This window comes from Neoarius graeffei, chromosome 8, assembly GCF_027579695.1.
Source record: "Neoarius graeffei isolate fNeoGra1 chromosome 8, fNeoGra1.pri, whole genome shotgun sequence".
Taxonomy (NCBI): domain Eukaryota; kingdom Metazoa; phylum Chordata; class Actinopteri; order Siluriformes; family Ariidae; genus Neoarius; species Neoarius graeffei.
In genome coordinates, this window is record NC_083576.1 from 88329655 (window position 1) to 88350755 (window position 21101).

Below are 21101 nucleotides of genomic sequence, written 5' to 3' on the forward strand. Positions count from 1 at the left end.
TCCCCTCTAAGCTCATCACCAAACTCACAGATCTGGGCATCAGTGCTCCCATCTGCAATTGATTGTTGGATTTTCTAACCAACAGGCCCCAACATGTTCGTTTAGACCACTGGTGCCATGGTGGCGGCCTGCGGGCCGGATCCGGCCCGAATGAACATCTAATCCGGCCCCCTTGCTGATGGCCCTCTTATCGTTCGGCCGGCAGAGAGCCATCAATGTCTGCCGCACCCCATCGAACAATTATTACAGAACAATTACCTGTCTTTCACTGCCGATCGCATTGACGTCAGAGGCGGAGATTTGCCTGATGGCCCTGCCATTTGCATCGGTCCAATTCGCGCCACAGACTGTTTAAATTTTAAATTATATTGCCACTGTCAATTTTATCAGAGCGAGAGGGCTCAACCACCGGCAATTCGATGCATTTTTATCTGAAAATGACATCCACCAGGGCCTTCCCTATCACACCGATGTGCGTTGGTTGAGCCGAGGCGCAGTGCTCAAACGGTTCTACAAATTGCGCAAAGAGATAGCCGAGTTCATGCAGGCTAAAGGGAAGCCTGTGGAGGAATTGGACGACACCGAATGGACCAGGGACCTTGCCTTTTTAGTGGACATTACCGAACACCTGAACTTATTGAATGTTAATATGCAAGGTCGCAACAAACTCGTTACCGAGTATTACGACGGTGTCCGTGCGTTTCAACGTAAACTTGCATTATGGAAGGCACAGCTCTGTCAGCGCAATGCAGCCCACTTCCCCTGTTTGAAATCTCTGTCTGTCAGTCATCAGAGCATGGACAAGTATGCAAACTTGCTTTCCGGTCTCATGCATGAGTTTGCCAATCGATTCATGGTTTTCACTGAAATGGAAAAGGACTTTGCGTTTTTTGGCTCTCCATTCACCACGGATGCTTCCGAGGTCCCCGAGGCAATGCAAATGGAACTGATAGACTTGCAATGCTGCACGCGGTTGAAGGACATGTACAAATCTGTTGGTATTGAATCATTCTACCAATCGTTGCCACCTGAGTACCCGACTATCACTGCATTTGCAGGTAAAATACTCTGTATGTTTGGGACAACATATTTATGTGAGCAGGCATTTTCAGTTATGAATATTAATAAATCGAAAATGCGCAATCGTATGACACATGGACATCTCAATGATGTCATGAAAATAGCCACGGCCCAGAGCCTGTCCCCCAATGTGGACAAGCTGGTGAAAAATAAAAGGCTTCTGGCTTCGACATGTAAAATGTAGCTGGCTTGTCTGCCCATGTAACATAGTGCTGTGAAGTAATGATTGAGAGGGTATGTTTGTGGGAGTGGGAGTTTGTGGGAGTTGTTTAAGTTAATGTACCATCTTATTTATGTCTTTTTATTATTAAGTTCTAGTGAATATTTAGTCACTTGGCCTGTTGGTGGAGTACTTAACCTTGGCACATCTTTTGACTTCTTTAGGGCTACTTAGGGCCATCTTTTTTAATTGGCCTAATTAGGCCTGTGTATTGACATGGTTTTATGTGCAAGTTGTCAATAAATCTGATCAAAGTAATTTACAGTTTAGTTGTGTTTTTATGTGTCCTTGTCCATTTTGTTGTTTTTTTATTATTTAAAAAAACAAACATTTATAAATAATATTTATATTCATAAATGATATCAAATAGTATGTCTATTTGTTTAGTGTTTGGTCTTGTCACGCCGGTAATGCGGCCCCCTGAGGTCCCACTTGAAAACAATCTGGCCCCCTGACCAATTTCACCCTGGCACCCCGGTTTAGACCATCACTGCTCCTCCATCCTCATCCTAAACACCGGCATACCACAAGACTGTGTGATGAGCCCGTTCCTCTACTCCCTTTTTACTCATGACTGCAGACCTGTACATTACACTAACACCATCATCAAGTTTGCTGATGACACCACAGTGATAAGCCTCATCAGTGACAATGATGAGTCAGCCTACAGGGAGGAGGTGGACCACCTGGCTGTGTGGTGCAGCGAGAACAACCTGCTGCTCAACACCAATAAGACCAAGGAGCTCATCGTGGACTTCAGGAGGAATGCTGACACACACACCCATCCACATCAATGGTGCAGCAGTGGAGCATGTGACCAGCTTCAAATTCCTGGGGATCCACATCTCGCAGGACCTCACCTGGACAACCAACTGCTCCAACTTGGTCAAGAAGGCTCACCAGCATCTCTTTTTCTTGAGGACTCTGAAGATAAACCACCTCTCTTCAGACATCCTGGTGAACTTCTACTGCTGTACCATCGAGAGCATCCTAATCAACTGTATTACAGTCTGGTATGGGAACTGCTCTGTCTCGGACCAGAAAGCACTGCAGAGGGTGGTGAAAATCGCCCAGCGTGTCGTGGGAGCCTCACTTCCTGCTATTGAGGATGTCTACAGGAAGCGATGTCTCAGGGGAGCCATAAACATCAATAAAGACTCCTGCCATCCAGCACACAAACTGTTCACTCTCCTGCCCTCTGGAAGGTGCTACAGGAGTCTTCGGACCAAAACCACCAGGTTCAGGAACAGTTTTTTTCCTTCAGCTGTCTCACTGCTGAACTCCACCCCACCACGGTCCCCCCCTCCACACACACATGCTCAACCCCCCCCGAGCAAACTGAATTTACTTGAACTGATTTCACTGTACTATCACTATTTGCACTACTGTTTATTCATACCCTGTTTTGTATACTGCAAATATCGATATATCATACTATTGCACTATAATTCATTCATATTGCACATTTTGAACATACTGTAAATATCTCATCTCATTCTCATTATCTCTAGCCGCTTTCATTATACCATTCCATACCTTGTAATTCCTGTATATTTATATTTATGTATATTACACTTGTTATTTACTGCTATGCACTTCTGGTTAGATGCAATCTACATTTCGTTGCTTTGTGCCTGTCACATGTGCAATGAGAAAGTTGAATCGAATCGAATCTAATCTAATCTAATCTAATCTAATCTAATCTAATCTAATCTAATCTAATCTAATCTAATCTAATCTAATCTAATCTAATCTAATCTGCAAACTCCACACAGAAAGGCCCCCATTGGCCACTGGGGTCAAACCCAGAACCTTCTTGTTGTGAGGCAACAGTGCCAACCACTACACCACCGTGCTGCCTTGTTCTGTAAATGATTAACAAACTCTCTTTGCTATAAGGACCTGTCATTCCAGAGGTTTGAAGAGTATAGAGCAGCAGTACAGCAGTCATCATGCTGGGTTCCTGGATTCTGGCTGTTGTTTGTGTCTGCCTCCTCTTCCTCTTCATCAGGATCCAGAGACCCAAGAACTTCCCTCCTGGACCACGACCTATTCCTATATTCGGGAACTTGTTTCATTTTAACATGAAAAATCCTCTGAAAGACTTTGAGAAGGTACAATTTCATATTATCTGTTAAAAATGTGATCATTTGTGTAAGCAGTTAATGAATGGTTTGCAGGGGCGGAGCTAAGGGGTGGCCGGGGGGGCCGTGACCACCCCAGGGCACGCCTTTGCCCTGCCCTGGCCACCCCAGGGCCGGACAATAAAATTTATAAAACCAATATGTCCCACGAAATGTTAGTTCCGCCCTCTGGATTTTTGTTCCGCCTATTTGGTTTCTGCGGGGATGCATATTACCGTAGCACACAAACATTTGCCGCGTTCAAGCAGCAGGTGGATGAGCAGGTTGTCGTGACGGTGGTGGTATCAGATAGTCATGCTCTTGTCCGACAACAGAACAACCTACTAACTACGTGAACGTGCGATTAATTTGGGATGTAAGTTATTCATCTCTTATACTCTCTTCAAGTTTTCTCACTTTGTAGACATACAGTTACAATTCTGTCCTCAGACAATTCAGAGTTTCCAGAAATCTCCCGAGTTTCCAGAAATCTCCACTCTGCCCAGGGTTTTCAAAAGTATCCATTTTCAGTGACTGAAACCTTCGTTTACATGTAAATGCAACCATATAGATAAATATGCGTCTTTATAGATATCCGGCTACAGTGGGATTTGTGCTGTGTGCACACATAGACAGATACTAGATAGACAGAGAGAAAATATAGAGATGTTGTGTGATGTTTATATTAATGTGTGTGAGATGTTGTGTGTTACTGGTGGGAGTACACATTGATTAATAATTGTCACACTCATACATACACAACACTCATGCATTCTCTCAACACACACACTCTCCCCCTACCCCTCTCTCTCAACACACACTCTCCCCCACCCCTCTCCCTCAACACACACTCTCCCCCTACCCCTCTCTCTCAACACACACACTCGATCTCCCCCTACCCCTCTCTCTCTCACACCACTCATACACAACACTTATGTACTCTCTTAACACACTGTCTGTCTCACTCTCACACACACACACACACACACACACACACACACACACACACACACACCACTCATGCACCACATTTCTATATTTACGGTACATGTAACACACTCACTCATACACAACACTTATGCACTCTCTTAACACACTATCTCACTCTCACGCAATTTGTGCACTACATTTCTATATTTACATGTAACATTCATACACTCTCAACACACACACACAACTCATGCACTAAATTTTTATATTTAAATGTAACACTCATGCACTGTCTTAACTCTCTCTCTCTCACTCATATATGAACACGTACTTCACTCTCTTAACACACTGTCTTTCTCTCACTCACTATAAGATACAACTCATGCACTCTCAACACACATCCTCTCTTACACACACACACATCACTCATGCACTACATTTCTATATTCACATATAACACACACAACACTCATGCACTCTGAACATACACTCTCTCTCTCTCTCTCTCTCACACACACACACACACACACAATTTGTCTACTACAGCCAATGCCGGGGTGGCCCTATATTTAGTCGGGACCATCCCCGGCCCAAACCATCAATGGTGGCCTGCTTGGAGCATGGGGAAAATAATTTTCACTAATTTTGGTCACTGATCTTATTCTTGCATTAATCATCAATTCAACTGCACTCTGCATTTTCACATGGCAGGCCAGACGCCGACAGCATCGCAGCAGATTAAATAGGCGCTACCAAATAAGGAAATTCTCCCCTCCCCTCTATTGCAGTTGGTTTGGTCCAAGACTCCTCCTCTGTATTGCGGGGAACTTAAACAACATTGGCGCGAAACAGCGCGCGTCAGTGATGGAGGGCAGAAAGAGGTCAGGTGGAACCGAAAGGGCGAAGCTTAAAAAAAGGACGGAGGTGGGGTGGCAGCAAAATGTGCCAAATTGACAGATATGTTCTCAAGACCAGCTGGTAGGTTACAAAAGATATGGAGTATGATAACCCTGTTTGTCGATTTTATCAGTCTATGCTAGGCCTATAATGTGTCGATAGTTTGCGATGTCAATTCAGCTTTTTGATGTCATGTGAAATCTCGCAATTTACACGGTATAGATGTGGTGTATGTCTTAATTCTAAGAAGAACTGGACATTGCTTTACATCCCAGTTATTAACAATTTTAGATGAACAGGTCCCAAATGTGCTGTTGCGCGTTATTTCCTCATCCAGCCTATTTCATCTCGCTGTCACACCGTGCATTTCCACAGGCGTGCGCATATTGTGGTTATGAACACATAGGCCTAGAAGTCATATTTGATGTTAAATAATTGCTGTTAAATATATAACTTAGAAGAGGTGTACGCGTATGCCAATATTCTAAGCAGAATCGAACACTTGCTTTAGCCTACATTTCATTTAACCATTTTTGAGTTGCCTAATGCGCCCTCACGCTTTATCTGCCGGTTGCTGAGTACCCAGCATTGTTGATTTGCCATTATTTTCGAGGCGTATGCGGCATGTAATGCATAAGCATTGGTTCAAATGCACGCGAGATGGGTGCTTTCGTTATTTTAAGACTATGTGACTAAAAATGTGTTGTGTAATTCGTCTTAAATAACGCGAAACAATCAGCCATACTCGCTGCTTTGCTATTTGGAGTGGCAGTCAGCTGGATTTCGCCCCCGACGTAAAAGTTCATTCCCACACCCGGGCCGAAGATGCCGATTTCTGAAGATGCATGTCCTTTGGATGTGTTTTCAAATATTTTCACTAAGGAACTTTGGGACATGTTGGTGACACAGATAAATGTATATGCGGATTAGACATGCGGCCACACACCATCCAATTTTAAGTGGAGCCCCGTCTCATACTAGATGAAATCGTTCGTCGGTCTCTGCATTACGTTTGTGGTCATTAAACTACCGCGTAATGGAAATTTTATTAACCCTAAAGTAATGCAGAGAACGATGAACAACATACTGTCACTACCTGAATTTAAACCAAATAAAAAGCATTGTGAAAGAACAGTTATTTGTTTTATCTTTTTTAATGTACTCAAATTCCTCCTCCATTTCAAAGTGGCCTGAATGTGAATTAAACTCCCGGACTGAAAACAGGGCCCACTCCGGCCCTGACTACAGCTCATCTATATCTACATGCAGTGCACATACTTTCTCTCTCTCTCTCTCTCTCTCTCACACACCACTCATGCACTACACCTCATCTATGTCATGTGTTACATCAGTGTAACACTTTCTCTCACTCACACACATTTTGTAACTCAACACATTTAGTTTGTACAGCACTTACAATGGACAATATCACAACATGTTGTAAGTGTTTACGTATGTTTTATGTACGAGTTAAGTATACAAGTATTTTCCTTTTCCTGCACAGTAAAAATCATAGTGTCAATTTTACTCTTTAAGAGTTGAATTTAACTCTGTCAGATAACATTTGGTCCCACTCAAAATCAGTGTAAAATTTATTCTATAGCCAGTGTAAGATTTTTAGAGTTAATTTTACTCTATTTTGTAACAAAATTAACAATGAGGTGTGTAAAAATATTTAACACTATAGATAGTGTAAGATTTTCAGAGTTAATCTGACTCTATATTGTGTCAAAATTAACAATGAAATGTGTAAAAACACTTCTCTTTACACTGCCAGAGTAAATTTATTTCACTACATAGAGTAGTTTCCATTCTTAAATTACACTATATAGTGTATATTTATTTCATTTTATATTATTGAAATAGTAATGTTTTTAACTGCTATAATAAAAGACAATACAGACAATCAAAGTACTGTAGCACCATTTATTTCCTAATAACTCCTCAGAGATAACAATATGGGACAATGTACATAGTGGTGTCATTCTCTCCACATGACATTTGTATATCAAAAGGTCTTGGATAAGGAAGATCATCAACATGAAAAGCAACAAAATCTTGCTTTGTCCGAGTCACTTCATAAGCAAAGAAATGTTCTTGAAAAGCTACTGTAAATAAAGGTATGGTGAGCAGCACCGGTTTGTCCTGTATGATCACAACTGATTCAATCTGATAAAACAGAGGCATTTCATTAAGAACTTCACCACAAATGACTAGGTGTCGGCGGTATACATACCCATTGTGCTTAGCCCACGTTACTTTAATTACCTTATCACAATTGGACATTTTCATCTGCATAGCAATCACTGAACCACCACTGATCATATTTAAAGGCACACTTTTTCCTGGACCAATGTCCAAGCGAATAAAGGTTGTTGAGGATCGCCACTTGTGTGCCATATGATTTTGGTGCTTTTTGGCCAACGTTTTTGTGACATTTTTAAAGGACTTCAGCTGTTTCTTGAAAAAATTGTGTTTACCTTCATAACGCATGCACCAGCTATGGAGTACAGGTCCTATTTTCTGAATGCAACAAGGATAATGTATCAGGAAATGGTGCTTTGGTAAAAGTTTTTTCTGAGGATATACCTCCTTAAACAGTTTGTGATGTTCAACGATCAAATGTTTCAAAAACACACACAGGCCTTGAGATAACGTCGGAGAGAATACAATGTTTACTATCTGTAATAACAAAATAAGCAGGGTCCAGTTTTGGTTTGTAGAGGCTACCAAATCTCCAAATAAAAGGGGAACGTTCCTCAGCAAGCACCATGACTGAATTGCGTTTAGTCCCAAATCATTAGACTCTGCACTTAAATTCACAGCCACTGGCCTATTACATCTCTCGGTGAAACCATAATCAAAACTTAATATTCTTAAATTCAGTTCTGCCGGTGTAATATGTTCTTCCAAATACAAAAACAGCTGCTTTAATTCAAACTGTACGACACCTTCTAACAGATCATGCATAACATCAACTGAGTAGTTCTCAGTTGTGTGAAAATATGTAAGTGAATTCAGTAAGCATGATCTCTTGACACCAAATACATAAGGAAGAGAGGGCTTATTTGCCATTTCTTGGCAGTGAGCACTGTGGGCCTCTTTGGTGCGCAACACAATTTTTGGAGCCTCTTCAGGGAATTCAGTTTGGAAGTTCTCTTTTTCAGCTAAACATACAGCAATACCTTGCACTGAAACTCTCAACCAGACCAAACAAACTATCTAGGCCTAAATTATCTCCAGTGACCTGTATAACACTGCCACAAACACAACCACCATACAATGGAATATCAATGCCATCACTCTCTAACTGTTTGAGATCACGAACAATAGGATCTAAAACTGCACTAAAACTGTAACGCTTTACATCCGCCGCATGAAACAAGGCACAAAGATGTATATTGGCCAAAATGGAATTCCACTTTGGTGAGAAATTCCTCAAAGTAAAATAGATTCCACCCATTTTATGAACTCCCCTCTTGGAACCCAAGGGGTTGGCAATCTCAAAGTCGTCATAAAACATTTGTATCTGTATAGTGTGTCTCTCTGATGAAAATAGAGGATGAGTGTTGAAGAAAGATCCGTCACAAATATCTCTGAGTTTTGAATCACTAATATGTGGACTTCTGAGCATTTCTCTGGCGTGTTCACTTTTGAATATTGATTTTAATGTCAATAAAATTGGAATATACATAACTGTGTCTTTAACTACTACTTGGTCATATGTTCCTGTCTTTTTGTTCAGCCTCAAGTCAAATCTTGAGCCAATTACAAGCTCTACTGGTTCCACAGTTTCCCACTTGCTGGTCATCAATTTTGACTGTTTGTATTCTGAATTAAGAGCTGTAAACGGATTCTCTAATTGGTTAAGACATTCCTCAACATTTTTGCATGTTTCAGTTTCTCTTTGATCGCGAAATACACACTGGATGACTGACTTTTTTGCCTGCTCATGAATGTCCTGCACAATATCCTCCAAAGAAGTCACAACAGAATTAACAACAGACTGGGCAACACCTGCTGCCTTTAGATCTGAAATGACAGAGGCACAACTATTTACAAGGTGCTGTGAGGATAATGCTGGCTCTGACTCAACCTCTGCCTCATATGGCTCTTCTGCTGGATTTGCATTACCACTATCCCAAACACTTTGACAGTGTGGTGGTTCAGCATCAGCAATAACATCACACGCACTATTCACATGGCACTTGTTCAGATGCTTCCTAAAACCAGAAAAACTATTGAAAAAACGTGAGCATCCCACTTGGCCACATTGAAGATAAAGAGTCCTTCCCGTACAGAGCCCATGTATTACTTTGAGATGCTTTACAAGATTGTTTGCTTCACCAAGATCATTACTGCAAAGAAAGCACCTCATTGTTTAATTGAATCTAACGCACCATTCTAGCTCGCAACTCTGCAATTCTTGGCGTTTCCTTAGTTTTCCCTACGTCAATGTTGTAAATGGAAGTTTGGAGAAAAGTGAAAAAGTTGTTCAAGACAGGACTGTAAGATGTACCAAAGACAAAGTGGGCCCTGAAGAGTTCATCCAGGGCTCCGACTGAGGTGGTGGCTTGGCATGGAAGTGCGTGCTTATCGATGGCAATGAAGGAGTGAATGCTGCTTTTTGTGGGTCCCTGTGCAAGGAGGTAGGGCTGACGGCTTTGAGTGATGTTGTCTAGATGCTGCTGCAGGCTTGTTCCCGTCTATGACAAAACACATTCAACAACACTATTTATTAGAACAATAACATCCCTCTCAACAATTGACATCACTCTCAACTCTAAACAATTTAAGGATTTAAGAATGTTATGTCACATGCATAGAATTACTCAGGTGGACTCAGGTTTGAGGGTGTGATGTGGAGTGGTGTTGGCCTGAGGTAGTACAGTGAGGGTGACCGGGTGTAAAATGATGTTAGAAAGTGTAAGGGTAGAGGAGTAATGTTTGAAGACGTGGGCTCGATAGTGGACTAATGTTTGAGGCTGTGTGTGTGTGGGTTGGGGGGGGGGGGGGGGGGGGAGTGATAAATGTGAGGTGAGGTGGTGTTTGAGGTGTGTCTGTGGGCTGTACAGTGGTGTGATGTTTGAGAGGGTGTGGTGTTAAATGGTGGGGTGGGGGATAGTGGGGTGATGTTTGAGGGTATGTGGTGTTGTTGGCAAGGGTGGGGTGAGGGGTGGTGTGATGTATGGGGTATGAAGTGTTGTTGATAGGGTGGAGGGGTGGTGGGATGGATGATGGGTTGATTAATTATCAAATATTAGTCTAGTGTACCTTTTGGAATTTGATGAGGTGATCTACTGCATTAGATGCTGATATCTTCCCTGGCCTCTTTCATCCCTGTGCGGATGGCGGTAGCAGATGTAGCAGCAGTATGATGGCAGACATGTCACTGTCCCAGCCTAAAGGCCAACAAGTATCATGTTAACATTGAGCCATAATTTTCCACCGTCCTCAATATATTTAGCAACACACTTCTCCACATTCAAAGACTTACCATTTTCAACTTCAGTGGATGTCTCAGCATTGTGCATCAAATCAAGAAGGTCTGTGGAGGGGACCAGTCCATGGCTTTCCTTAATGACTCTTGCTTTGAAAGTGGTAGGCCATCTCTCCAGGAACTTATTGGCAGTCTGCTCGCCAAACATCAGTCTGAAGTCCTGCTCTACCTGTAATTTGAAAAAGAAAAAAGAAAAAGGAGGACAACTGGAGTTGGTACCTTGTGCTACATTTTACAATACGTCTCACTCTTCAATGAATGTAGATGTCTTACCAGTCCTGGTGTGTCCAGGAACCGTGGAAAAGCTGAGAAGACCTCTGCTGATTTGTCAGGATCATTGACTATCGCGTGGCGATAACTGAAGGTGATTTTCATCTTTTGACGGATGGTTTCCTCATCAGCAGAATGTCTCAACACAGCGATAGCGGATTCCACTTCCTCATCAGTCAGGACTTCGGCAGTAAAGGGTCTAGTACGTCCATGGCCTGGCCCACCAACTTTAGAACAAAACAATTTTGTTGTTGCTCTTTAGAACTACACAGTTTTATATCCTCCTTTAAACACATTTCACAAGTTGATAATTCACCCTCATGATAAATATTACCTTTAGGAGATCTACCTGCTGGACCTCTTTCCTCTGAAGCTTTTCATTGAATGGTCTTCAACCGCCATGCAATGTATCCTGAACCATTTTCCGGATCGTAGTAGTGTTCCTATGTATAATGTATGCACAGTATGATGTATACATACATTCATACGAGCAACAGTTTGAAGGGCAAATATATCGTAAAACCTTTACTTACATAGCCATTCTGTGAATATGGGTCTTCAAGATATGGAAACAGAGCGATAATCCCCTGTGCATACATCACTTTCACACTCCGGGGCGGCGAGGTCCTGGTGTATTCAATAATCAACATTATTAGATAACATTGAACAACATAACCAAAACAATAATTGCAATAATGTTTAAATGTCTCATGATAACACATTTGACCCATACTTACCCATGTGTTTCCGTCATTTCTGCGGTAAGTATGTTGATGAGCCGTCTTCTGGTTGAAACTGTGATTGATTTTGTTTTTGCATACTCCTCCATGATACGGTCACCTCCAGGCTTTGCAGTCAGGATTTTTTCAATCAGCTAAAAGATAACATGTGCAGTAATGTATTTTGAAAAACACTTGGTAATTCTGAAACAAACATGATGCACCGTATGCAAATTAAACCCCCTATCCACCCACACACTCACAGCTTTTGCTTCATAGTTGATGTGGCAAGGCCTTTTAGGTTGACTGCCTTGGGCTGCAATGGGTTCCTCAGCTGGGTCAAGCTGGGAGGAGTTGAGGATCACTGTGTCATCAGATGCAGTAGACCGTGGAGATGATGTGAACTGAGGGTTACCTGAGCATTGGAAAATATTAACACAATTATTACATAGTTCAACACTTCCACCTAAATGATGTGTGTGAAAATCATATGCAAGTAGGCAACAATTACCAGGTGCTTCATTGGCCAATGAAACTAGGAAAGGTCCATGGAACTCTTTTATGAGCTCCTCAAAAACCTCACAGTCTACCTCTGTGTTAGACTGGTCATAAACTTTGAGGTCCAACCGTCTGTCTTCGGGGATGTTAAATTTCAGACTCACTAGAGTAAAAAAATAAACAGTGCACAAAATGTTCTGATGAGAAATAATTGCAGTATGCCACCACTTGAACACTTTAAGCTACTTTCAATCCAAATTATGTGACTAAGGCTGCTGGGCCATAGAAGGTTCACGCTGCACGCTGCATGCTGCACGCTACACGCTACACGTTCACGTGAAGAACCGGACCCTGGGCCATTAAACTTCATGCTTGGATGTTCACGTGTTGCGTCTGTTCTACTTTGACCGAGTAACCAACAATATGGACTCTTCGGATGACGACGATTGCCTCATTCTGCTTTTACTGAGACAGAGGAAGAGAAAAAGGAACAGAATTTGGAGCCGAGAACACTTCCTTCTGAGAGAAACCCGTGGTGAATTTCACCGAACATTCTATAATCTGCTTGACAATCCCGATGAAGAACTATTTTTCAATTATACCATTCAATTATATTTTTTCTGAAGTTTTCCCCTGAAAGCATAGAGTTATCTCCCTAGACCCGTTCTGATTGGCTGGCGCGGCGGTGACCGCATGCATTGACGGGAATTTCCATCTTCACGCCTAGAAAAAAAGTGTGCATGTTCATTTCACACTTCACGCGTGAAGTGTGCAGCGTGCAGCGTGCAACGTGAACGCCGTTCTATGGCCCAGAGCAAGTCATGCTACGTTTGTCCACTTTTCTTTACACGCGTGTAGCGTGTAGTGTGCAGCATGCAGCGTGCAGCGTGAACCTTCTATGGCCCAGCTGCCTAACCTTCTCTCAAGAAATCACCAAACGTCAGTTCAGGCATCTTGATGTACTTCTGCACTCCACCAAATGAGACACGCAGCAGCATTTTCTGTTAAATTTGAGAAAGGTCGAATAACTGTTAATACCCATCAACGTATTCACACACACACACTCACACAGTTGGAGGGCCTTGTCAAAAGATATTTAAACTCAGACACAACCAACAACAGAGATAATGAATGTTTTATGTTATTAAACAGAACTGTGCAAAGTCCCCCATAAGATTTTGTATTTCTGCATTCTAAGCAATTTTAGGGTGAATAATGGCAAATCCCATCTGATTCACAGCCCTCTGATTTTTTTATGTAAACCTTAAAATAATTGATACATGGCTGGGTTAAGCTCCATATTATTGTAATAAGTGATTGCATTTATAACATTATTCAGCAAAACATGGGGAGACAGACAGATTGCTCCTAATTGCAGCATGCAATCACAGGCTCTCTCTCTCTCACACACACACACACACACACACACACACACAGCTGCACCGGCTAAACAAAACTCTCATCAAGTCCAACTACATTCAAACAGCCTCACAGGCAAGCAGTCACACACAAACACAACAGCGCTAGCCGACACCTTTTCCTCTCATACTGTCCCTCCCCTCCTCAACTGATTGGATTGCACTGACCAAACTTGCACCGGAAAAACTACGCTAATCAGCAGATGGCTCTCAACTTCTACAACTTTTCAAACCAACTGTAAAGCGTTGACAACAAAGCACCTCTTCGGCTCCCACTCACATTTTCTCCTCTGTTGATTCGATAGCACTGACGAAAGTTGCACCGGCTAAGCGAAGCGCTAGTCAGCACCTGAAGGTTCTCAACTACTGAACGATTCAAAAACAACAGTTAACTTGACAGTAAACCCTAGTTTACAACGCATGTGTACTGACAACATCGAAGACTTGGGCACGCTTTAACTCGGCAGTGTTTAGCAAGTTTCTCACTCTTGTGCGAAATGAATCAGGTCAGTGAGAGCAGTTAAGGTGCCTTGCCTACCTGACTGCTGCTCGCGTTGTTCATTATCATGCATTCGCTTCTTTCTTTTATCATGCCCTAAGTGCACATCGTTCTCATACAGATTAGCATGCTAATTCTCCGCTTAGCATGCTAATCTGTATGAGAACGATGTGCACTTAGATGAAACTCTCAAATCTACAAATTACCATTAAACTCAGCAACACTTCACTGTAACCGATTCCCAAAACTAGCATTGTCTTAATGACTTTCTTCGTCATTATGTTGACATCACTCGACTATTTCTGGTTTCAGAGGCACAAATTAAGCACGAGAACATAACACCTTGCAAATCATTGGGCACGTTGTCAAGTGAACTTGTGAACCGTTGCAATGCTAATGCTATTTTAATATGGCATTGGGCAGAAACCACGTTGTCAAGCTAGCTAGCTTACATTTTGGTATGTTAACCCAACGTCACCAACACGACTGAACAACTTAAATTCTCACCATATCGCATGGCATCAACAAACAAATGCAGTCGGATTTTGTTTTCATTTAAATCAACTATTCATTACTTCCAAAACCTTGACGTAGTATTGCAGTCGAATGCATCTGGATTTTAAGTCTGTGAGAAATATTGATTAGCTAACTAGCCTACACCTATGCATGCCTAATTTAACTTAATACACCTACAATTGTCTATCATCAGCATTAGGGTTGCCACCTGTGTCTGACAAAAATCCTGGACATTTCGACCATCCAATCGACCTTTTTGCTTGTAAGCAACGGCGCCCTTCACACATCTAACCCAAGACAAAAATCGCCCTTCTACGCTGAAATTGTATTGCTCTAATTAGTAAAAATGACGCTTTTGCTAGTTATTTGTTTAGTTAATTGCTTTACATAATATAGCAGGTCTTCATTATTTTGGTTTATTTCCAACAGTTTTTGGTTGTGGACACCTGGGGGCAGTAGTGGGCACAGGTAAAAGGGGAATACATAATTAAGTTGTTTGTTTGCTTATGTGGAATAAAAATAAATCTAATTTTTCATTGTATCTAAGAATACCTGAATGTAACAATGTAAGGTGTAGTGTCAAACAGTTTACCTGATTGCTTAGAGTGTGGTGTGTGCTTTGCTTGTGCTTGCCTGTGCCTCTGCTGCTCTTGGCTAAACAAATACATAGGAGGACATATAACTGGGCACATACAGTACATACAGGAGTAGGCAGATAAGACTATTTGGATTTCATTTAATTCACCAAAACCTTACCTAATCTTCCATTTATATTTGGTGTTTTTCTTTGCTGCTGCTATGAGTCCTGGCTGATTTTCAATGAATGTCTTGAACTCAGTACAGGACAACTGAAAGTTTAGCCTGACTTGAAGCTCAGCCTTCACCATTGCAACAGAGAGTCTGTTTCTTTTATCAGTCCAAGCATCCTCCATTGCCCCATTTCCACCAAAGCAGTTCCAGGGCTGGTTCGGGGCCAGTGTTTAGTTTGGAACTGGGTTTTCTGTTTCCACTGACAAAGATCTGGCTCTGGGGCCAGAAAAACCGGTTCCAGGCTAGCACCAACTCTCTGCTGGGCCAGAGGAAAGAACCGCTTACGTCAGCGGGGGGGCGGAGTTGTTAAGACCAACAACAATAACAAGACCGTGAAAGATCGCCATTTTTAAGCGACGAGAAGCCGCAGCTGTACAAATGCGAAGTCAGCCATCATCATTATTATTGTTGTTGCTGCTGCTGCTGCTTCTTCCGTGTTTTTGCTTTGATATTCGCGCCAAGGTTTATGCAAACACAGCATAGTAAGTGACGTATACAGCGACGTAATGACGTATTCAGCAACGTAATGACGTGGCTCCGCTTAGCACGGCGAGCTCGGAAAAGCAAACTGGTTCTCAGCTGGCTCGCAAGTTGAAATACACATTTTGCCCATTATGTACAAAAAACCGGGACATTCAGTGTCCCGGATTTTTTTTTTTCCGGGACAGACCATGAAAATCCGGGACAATCAGGAAAAACCGGGACAGGTGGCAACACTAATCAGCATCAGCATCAGCATCAATATATTGCAAAATGTTGGTCGTAAATGGTAAAATACCTATATAGACGGCAAAAACTTAAAAATATTCAAACAAACTTACCACACAGGGAGAGAGACGACTTCCAACATGCGATGCCAGCTCGAGCTCCGGTTCTAGAATTTTCGCGGGGAATCATCACCCTGCAGAGTAGATTTTGTCGTTGTGTGCAAGTGGGAATTAACTCTCACTTTTGACACTACCATTTAGACGATTTTACTCTGCATAGTGTTATAACTACTCTATCCAGAGGAAAATAGGTTTACACTGCAATATTGATACTCCATTTTTTACTGTGTACCAGAGTACTGAAATATTAACAGTCAAGTCTTGGTAAAGTCTGGCAATGACACAGAGTGTTTACTTCAGAATTGTGTGTGTAGCGAGAGTCCTACATATTGTGAGCTGTGATTATGTGAAGTAATGGACAGGTGTGCATGGTTAAAAATGTGGTGACTGTGAACGTGAAGGTGTGTAGGTGTTGTAATCTGTGGCGGCCATGTTTGTAGGCTGCAGTGTGTTCTGTTAAGTGGAGTTTGGTGTGGTTTCTGGCATAGATGTGACACCCTTAACATTAATAATCTCTGTAAAGATCTGAGTTAAAAACATGTTTGGGTCTTTTGTACAGAGATGATAGATGATACATCTATGATTAAAGAAAATTATGATGTTCAGTTTGATCCAGACTTGTGCAGAAAACAGGTGTTATCTACCATAGGGGCACCCTAGAATAGACCCCGAAGCCATTTGTTTTCAGGATAATGGCTGGCTGATGAAATTATTGGCTGGCTAGCTGACTCAGCCAAAACCTTAATGGCTGCTGCAGCCACCAAAATGTTTATGGCTACAAATGGCTGATACTGGACGTCACTGTGTGGCATATATCCGGGCGAACGGATCAAACAAATGGGGGGAATAAATAGCAAATTACCACAGGTCCCCTGGTCTCTTACTTCATTGTAAATATAAATCTAGCAAGATTGTAGTTCAATGCTAATAATAAGCTAATCTGGATTGTTCGAGGAAGGCATCTAGCTATCTACTCTCACTAGCAATGACCAGTGAAGGACTGGCAGCTATCTTACTATGATGAAAGTAGAGTGGTGGAGTACTTTTTTTATCAATCTCGAAGTATGTGAAACAAACAAACAAACAAACAAACAAAAAATACCTTTACACTTTCCCTCAGCAGCGGCAAAGAATGCAGCCATCTCATTGATATCGGAGTCGATTGATGCTCTGGGTGGGTTCCCGGGTTCCCCAGTGTATCGTGGTAACAGTGTGAGGGGCGGGAAGCCAGACAGGTAGTCACAACGGCAAGCTTGTGGTGGCTCTCTGTGCTGTGATATCAGTTCTAAATCTCTACAGTGTATGCCTATACGTCTCTATTGTGTTACTACTAGTGTGTACAGTTGATCATGTTTGTATCACTTTTCTTGTAGCTCATGATGTGGATAAACCCATTATTTGATGTACACAATTCTTAGTGGCTCAGCCAAATTTTATTAGATAGCGGCTCAAATTGGCTTACAAAATTATTGGCTGGCGGCGGCTCAAATTCTAAATGGCGGTTTTAGCGGCGCCTGGCGGCAGCTTCGGGGTCTACCCTAGAAGGTGTGTTTGCTTTTTTTTTTTTTAAATAACCATGTGGGCACCTAAGGGTGCAGTCACCCAACAGTGTCTGCTAGTGGGGTCCCCCTACTGGTGGTTGTCAGATGAGTTTTGTAGCAGCAATCTCACTCTGAGGTTGGAATTTATAACACTGCCAGAACTTTATCGTTAGCCATCTTTTGTCACAATCAAATTGGTTTACGAAGATTTGTCTATGACAACAAAATTGTGTTGAAAATCTCACAATGTAAACCAGCTTATGACAGAACAGCAGGCATGTTACCTCATGACACATTTGCAATGTGTGTATGTTTTGCTGAAATAATATTTGTTGATTATTGTATGTTTAGTTGGCTGAGCAATATGGAAACATTTACAGTCTGTATATTGGGACAAAACCAGCTGTTGTTCTTCATGGTTTAAAAGCCATAAAAGAAGCTCTGGTGACCAAATCTGCAGACTTTTCAGGACGCCCAGACTCCATGATGAAGGATCTACCTAAAGGAAAAGGTGAGCTCTGTGACAAACAATCACTCGTCCCTCATCACCAGACTGTATTAAATTTATTTTACAAATGTATTGTTAGTGCAGTGCTAATGTGTGTTACTAATATGAGTAAAATGAAACAGGAGTCATAATGGCTGATTATGGTCTTCAATGGAAGGAGCATCGGCGCTTTGCTCTCATGACCTTAAGGAACTTTGGCTTGGGGAAACAGTCTATGGAGAAGAGGATTCTTGGAGAAATTGAACACGTTGTTGCAAAATTGGACAAGCATGCTGGTATCAACATGTTACTTTATTAATCATGTTTCTGTTGATTATAGCTGCCCAATAAAAAATCTTTTACAAAGCAAGTAAAAACACATCAACAAAGCTTGTCTATTTGTAGGAAGCTCCATGTATCCTCAGACTCTGTTCCATGATGCAGCATCAAATATCATCTACCTGGTTTTGTTTGGTACTCGCTATAACTATGGCGATGAAACCCTTAAAGTCTACGTTCGGCTATTTACTGAAAACGTAAAGCTGGCTAATGGACCTTGGGCAATGGTAAGCTCAAATCAACTCTATTTTAATTGTGTAACACTGTTAATAATAGACATTGTCACAAAACAAGTTAAAAGAAATTTGGTAGATTTGTAGATTTAGATCCATAGTGGGCAAGTGGCATCAGTGACAAGAAAAAGAAACAAAAAAACCCTGAGACAATGTGAGCAAAAGACCTTGAGAAAACTAGTCTCAAAACGGAACCCATCCTCATCTGGGCGACACCAGATTATAAACACTGCGATTATAAATAGTTACAAATAACCAATTGTCACTTCAACATTGCCTGACCACTGTTATTTGGACTAAGATTAATGCTAATGGCTTTTAATTCCATGTTAGTGTTGGGGAAATCACAACTCAACATTAGAAAAGTTATTATATTTATTATTGAGTTATTACAGTCAGTGCAAATGAGAGCAATAAGCAATGTCTTACAAATAATATCATTTTGGACCTGATATATTCCTTTCGTGTTTTTTTTTTTTTAAATGCATTTAAATAATGGGTCAAATATTTGTATAGTTGGGTTATTTTCAAAAATCAGTTAGCCAGTAGAGTGAATTTTCAGTTCCGGGGTCCCTGGCTGTAAAAAATGTGAACCTTTGAAGAAAGTTTATGCTTAAAAGAATCCATTTTTTTTTGTTTGCTTTAGTTGCTGTAGATATTCTTCAGTTTGATTTGAAATTTGTATGAAGTGTCAAGGTGTATGCTGCTCTTTAAAGATACAGTGGTGCTTGAAAGTTTGTGAACCCTTTAGAATTTTCTATATTTCTGCCTAAATATAATCTAAAACATCATCAGTTTTTCACACAAGTCCTAAAAGTAGATAAAGAGAACCCATTTAAACAAATGAGACAAAAATATTATACTTGGTCATTTATTTATTGAGGAAAATGATCCAATATTACATATCTGTGAGTGGCAAAAGTATGTGAACCTCTAGGATTAGCAGTTAATTTGAAGGTGAAATTAGAGTCAGGTGTTTTCAATCAGTGGGATGACAATCAGGTGTGAGTGGGCACCCTGTTTTATTTAAAGAACAGGGATCTATCAAAGTCTGATCTTCACAACACATGTTTGTGGAAGTGTATCATGGCACGAACAAAGGAGATTTCTGAGGACCTCAGAAAAAGCGTTGTTGATGCTCATCAGGCTGGAAAAGGTTACAAAACCATCTCTAAAGAGTTTGGACTCCACCAATCCACAGTCAGACAGACTGGGTACAAATGGAGGACATTCAAGACCATTGTTACCCTCCTCAGGAATGGTCGACCAACAAAGATCACTCCAAGATGGAGGCATGTAATAGTCGGTGAGGTCACAAAGGACCCTAGGGTAACTTCTAAGCAACTGAAGGCCTCTCTCACATTGGTTAATGTTAATGTTCATGAGTCCACCATCAGGAGAACACTGAACAACAATGGTGTGCATGGCAGGGTTGCAAGGAGAAAGCCACTGCTCTCCAAAAGAACATTGCTGCTTGTCTGCAGTTTGCTAAAGATCACATGGACAAGCCAGAAGGCTACTGGAAAAATGTTTTGTGGATGGATGAGACCAAAATAGAACTTTTTGGTTTAAATGAGAAGCGTTATGTTTGGAGAAAGGAAAATACTGCGTTCCAGCATAAGAACCTTATCCCATCTGTGAAACATGGTGGTGGTAGTATCATGGTTTGGGCCTGTTTTGCTGCATCTGGGCCAGGACGGCTTGCCATCATTGATGGAACAGTGAATTCTGAATTATAGCAGCGAATTCTGAAGGAAAATGTCAGGACATCTGTCCATGAACTGAATCTCAAGAGAAGGTGGGTCATGCAGCAAGACAACGACCCTAAGCACACAAGTTGTTCTACCAAAGAATGGTTAAAGAAGAATAAAGTTCATGTTTTGGAATGGCCAAGTCAAAGTCCTGACCTTAATCCAATCAAAATGTTGTGGAAGGACCTGAAGCGAGCAGTTCATGTGAGGAAACCCACCAACATCCCAGAGTTGAAGCTGTTCTGTACGGAGGAACGGGCTAAAATTCCTCCAAGCCGGTGTGCAGGACTGATCAACAGTTACCGCAAACGTTTAGTTGCAGTTATTGCTGCACAAGGTGGTCACACCAGATACTGAAAGCAAAGGTTCACATACTTTTGCCACTCACAGATGTGTAATATTGGATCATTTTCCTCAATAAATAAATGACCAAGTGTAATAGT

General features: G+C 41.5%; 1 protein-coding gene across 2 annotated transcripts in view; it reads left to right on the plus strand.

The window, feature by feature from the left end:
* Positions 1-3360: 3360 nt before the first annotated feature.
* LOC132891016 (cytochrome P450 2D20-like) overlaps positions 3361-21101 on the plus strand; it is a 29063-nt gene continuing 11322 nt past the window's right edge. For both annotated transcript variants that reach the window (XM_060928454.1, XM_060928455.1), the window contains exon 1: positions 3361-3414. In XM_060928454.1, the coding sequence (XP_060784437.1) occupies positions 3385-3414 (30 nt within the window). In that variant the 5' untranslated portion in view covers positions 3361-3384. The remainder of the gene's footprint in view (positions 3415-21101) is intronic.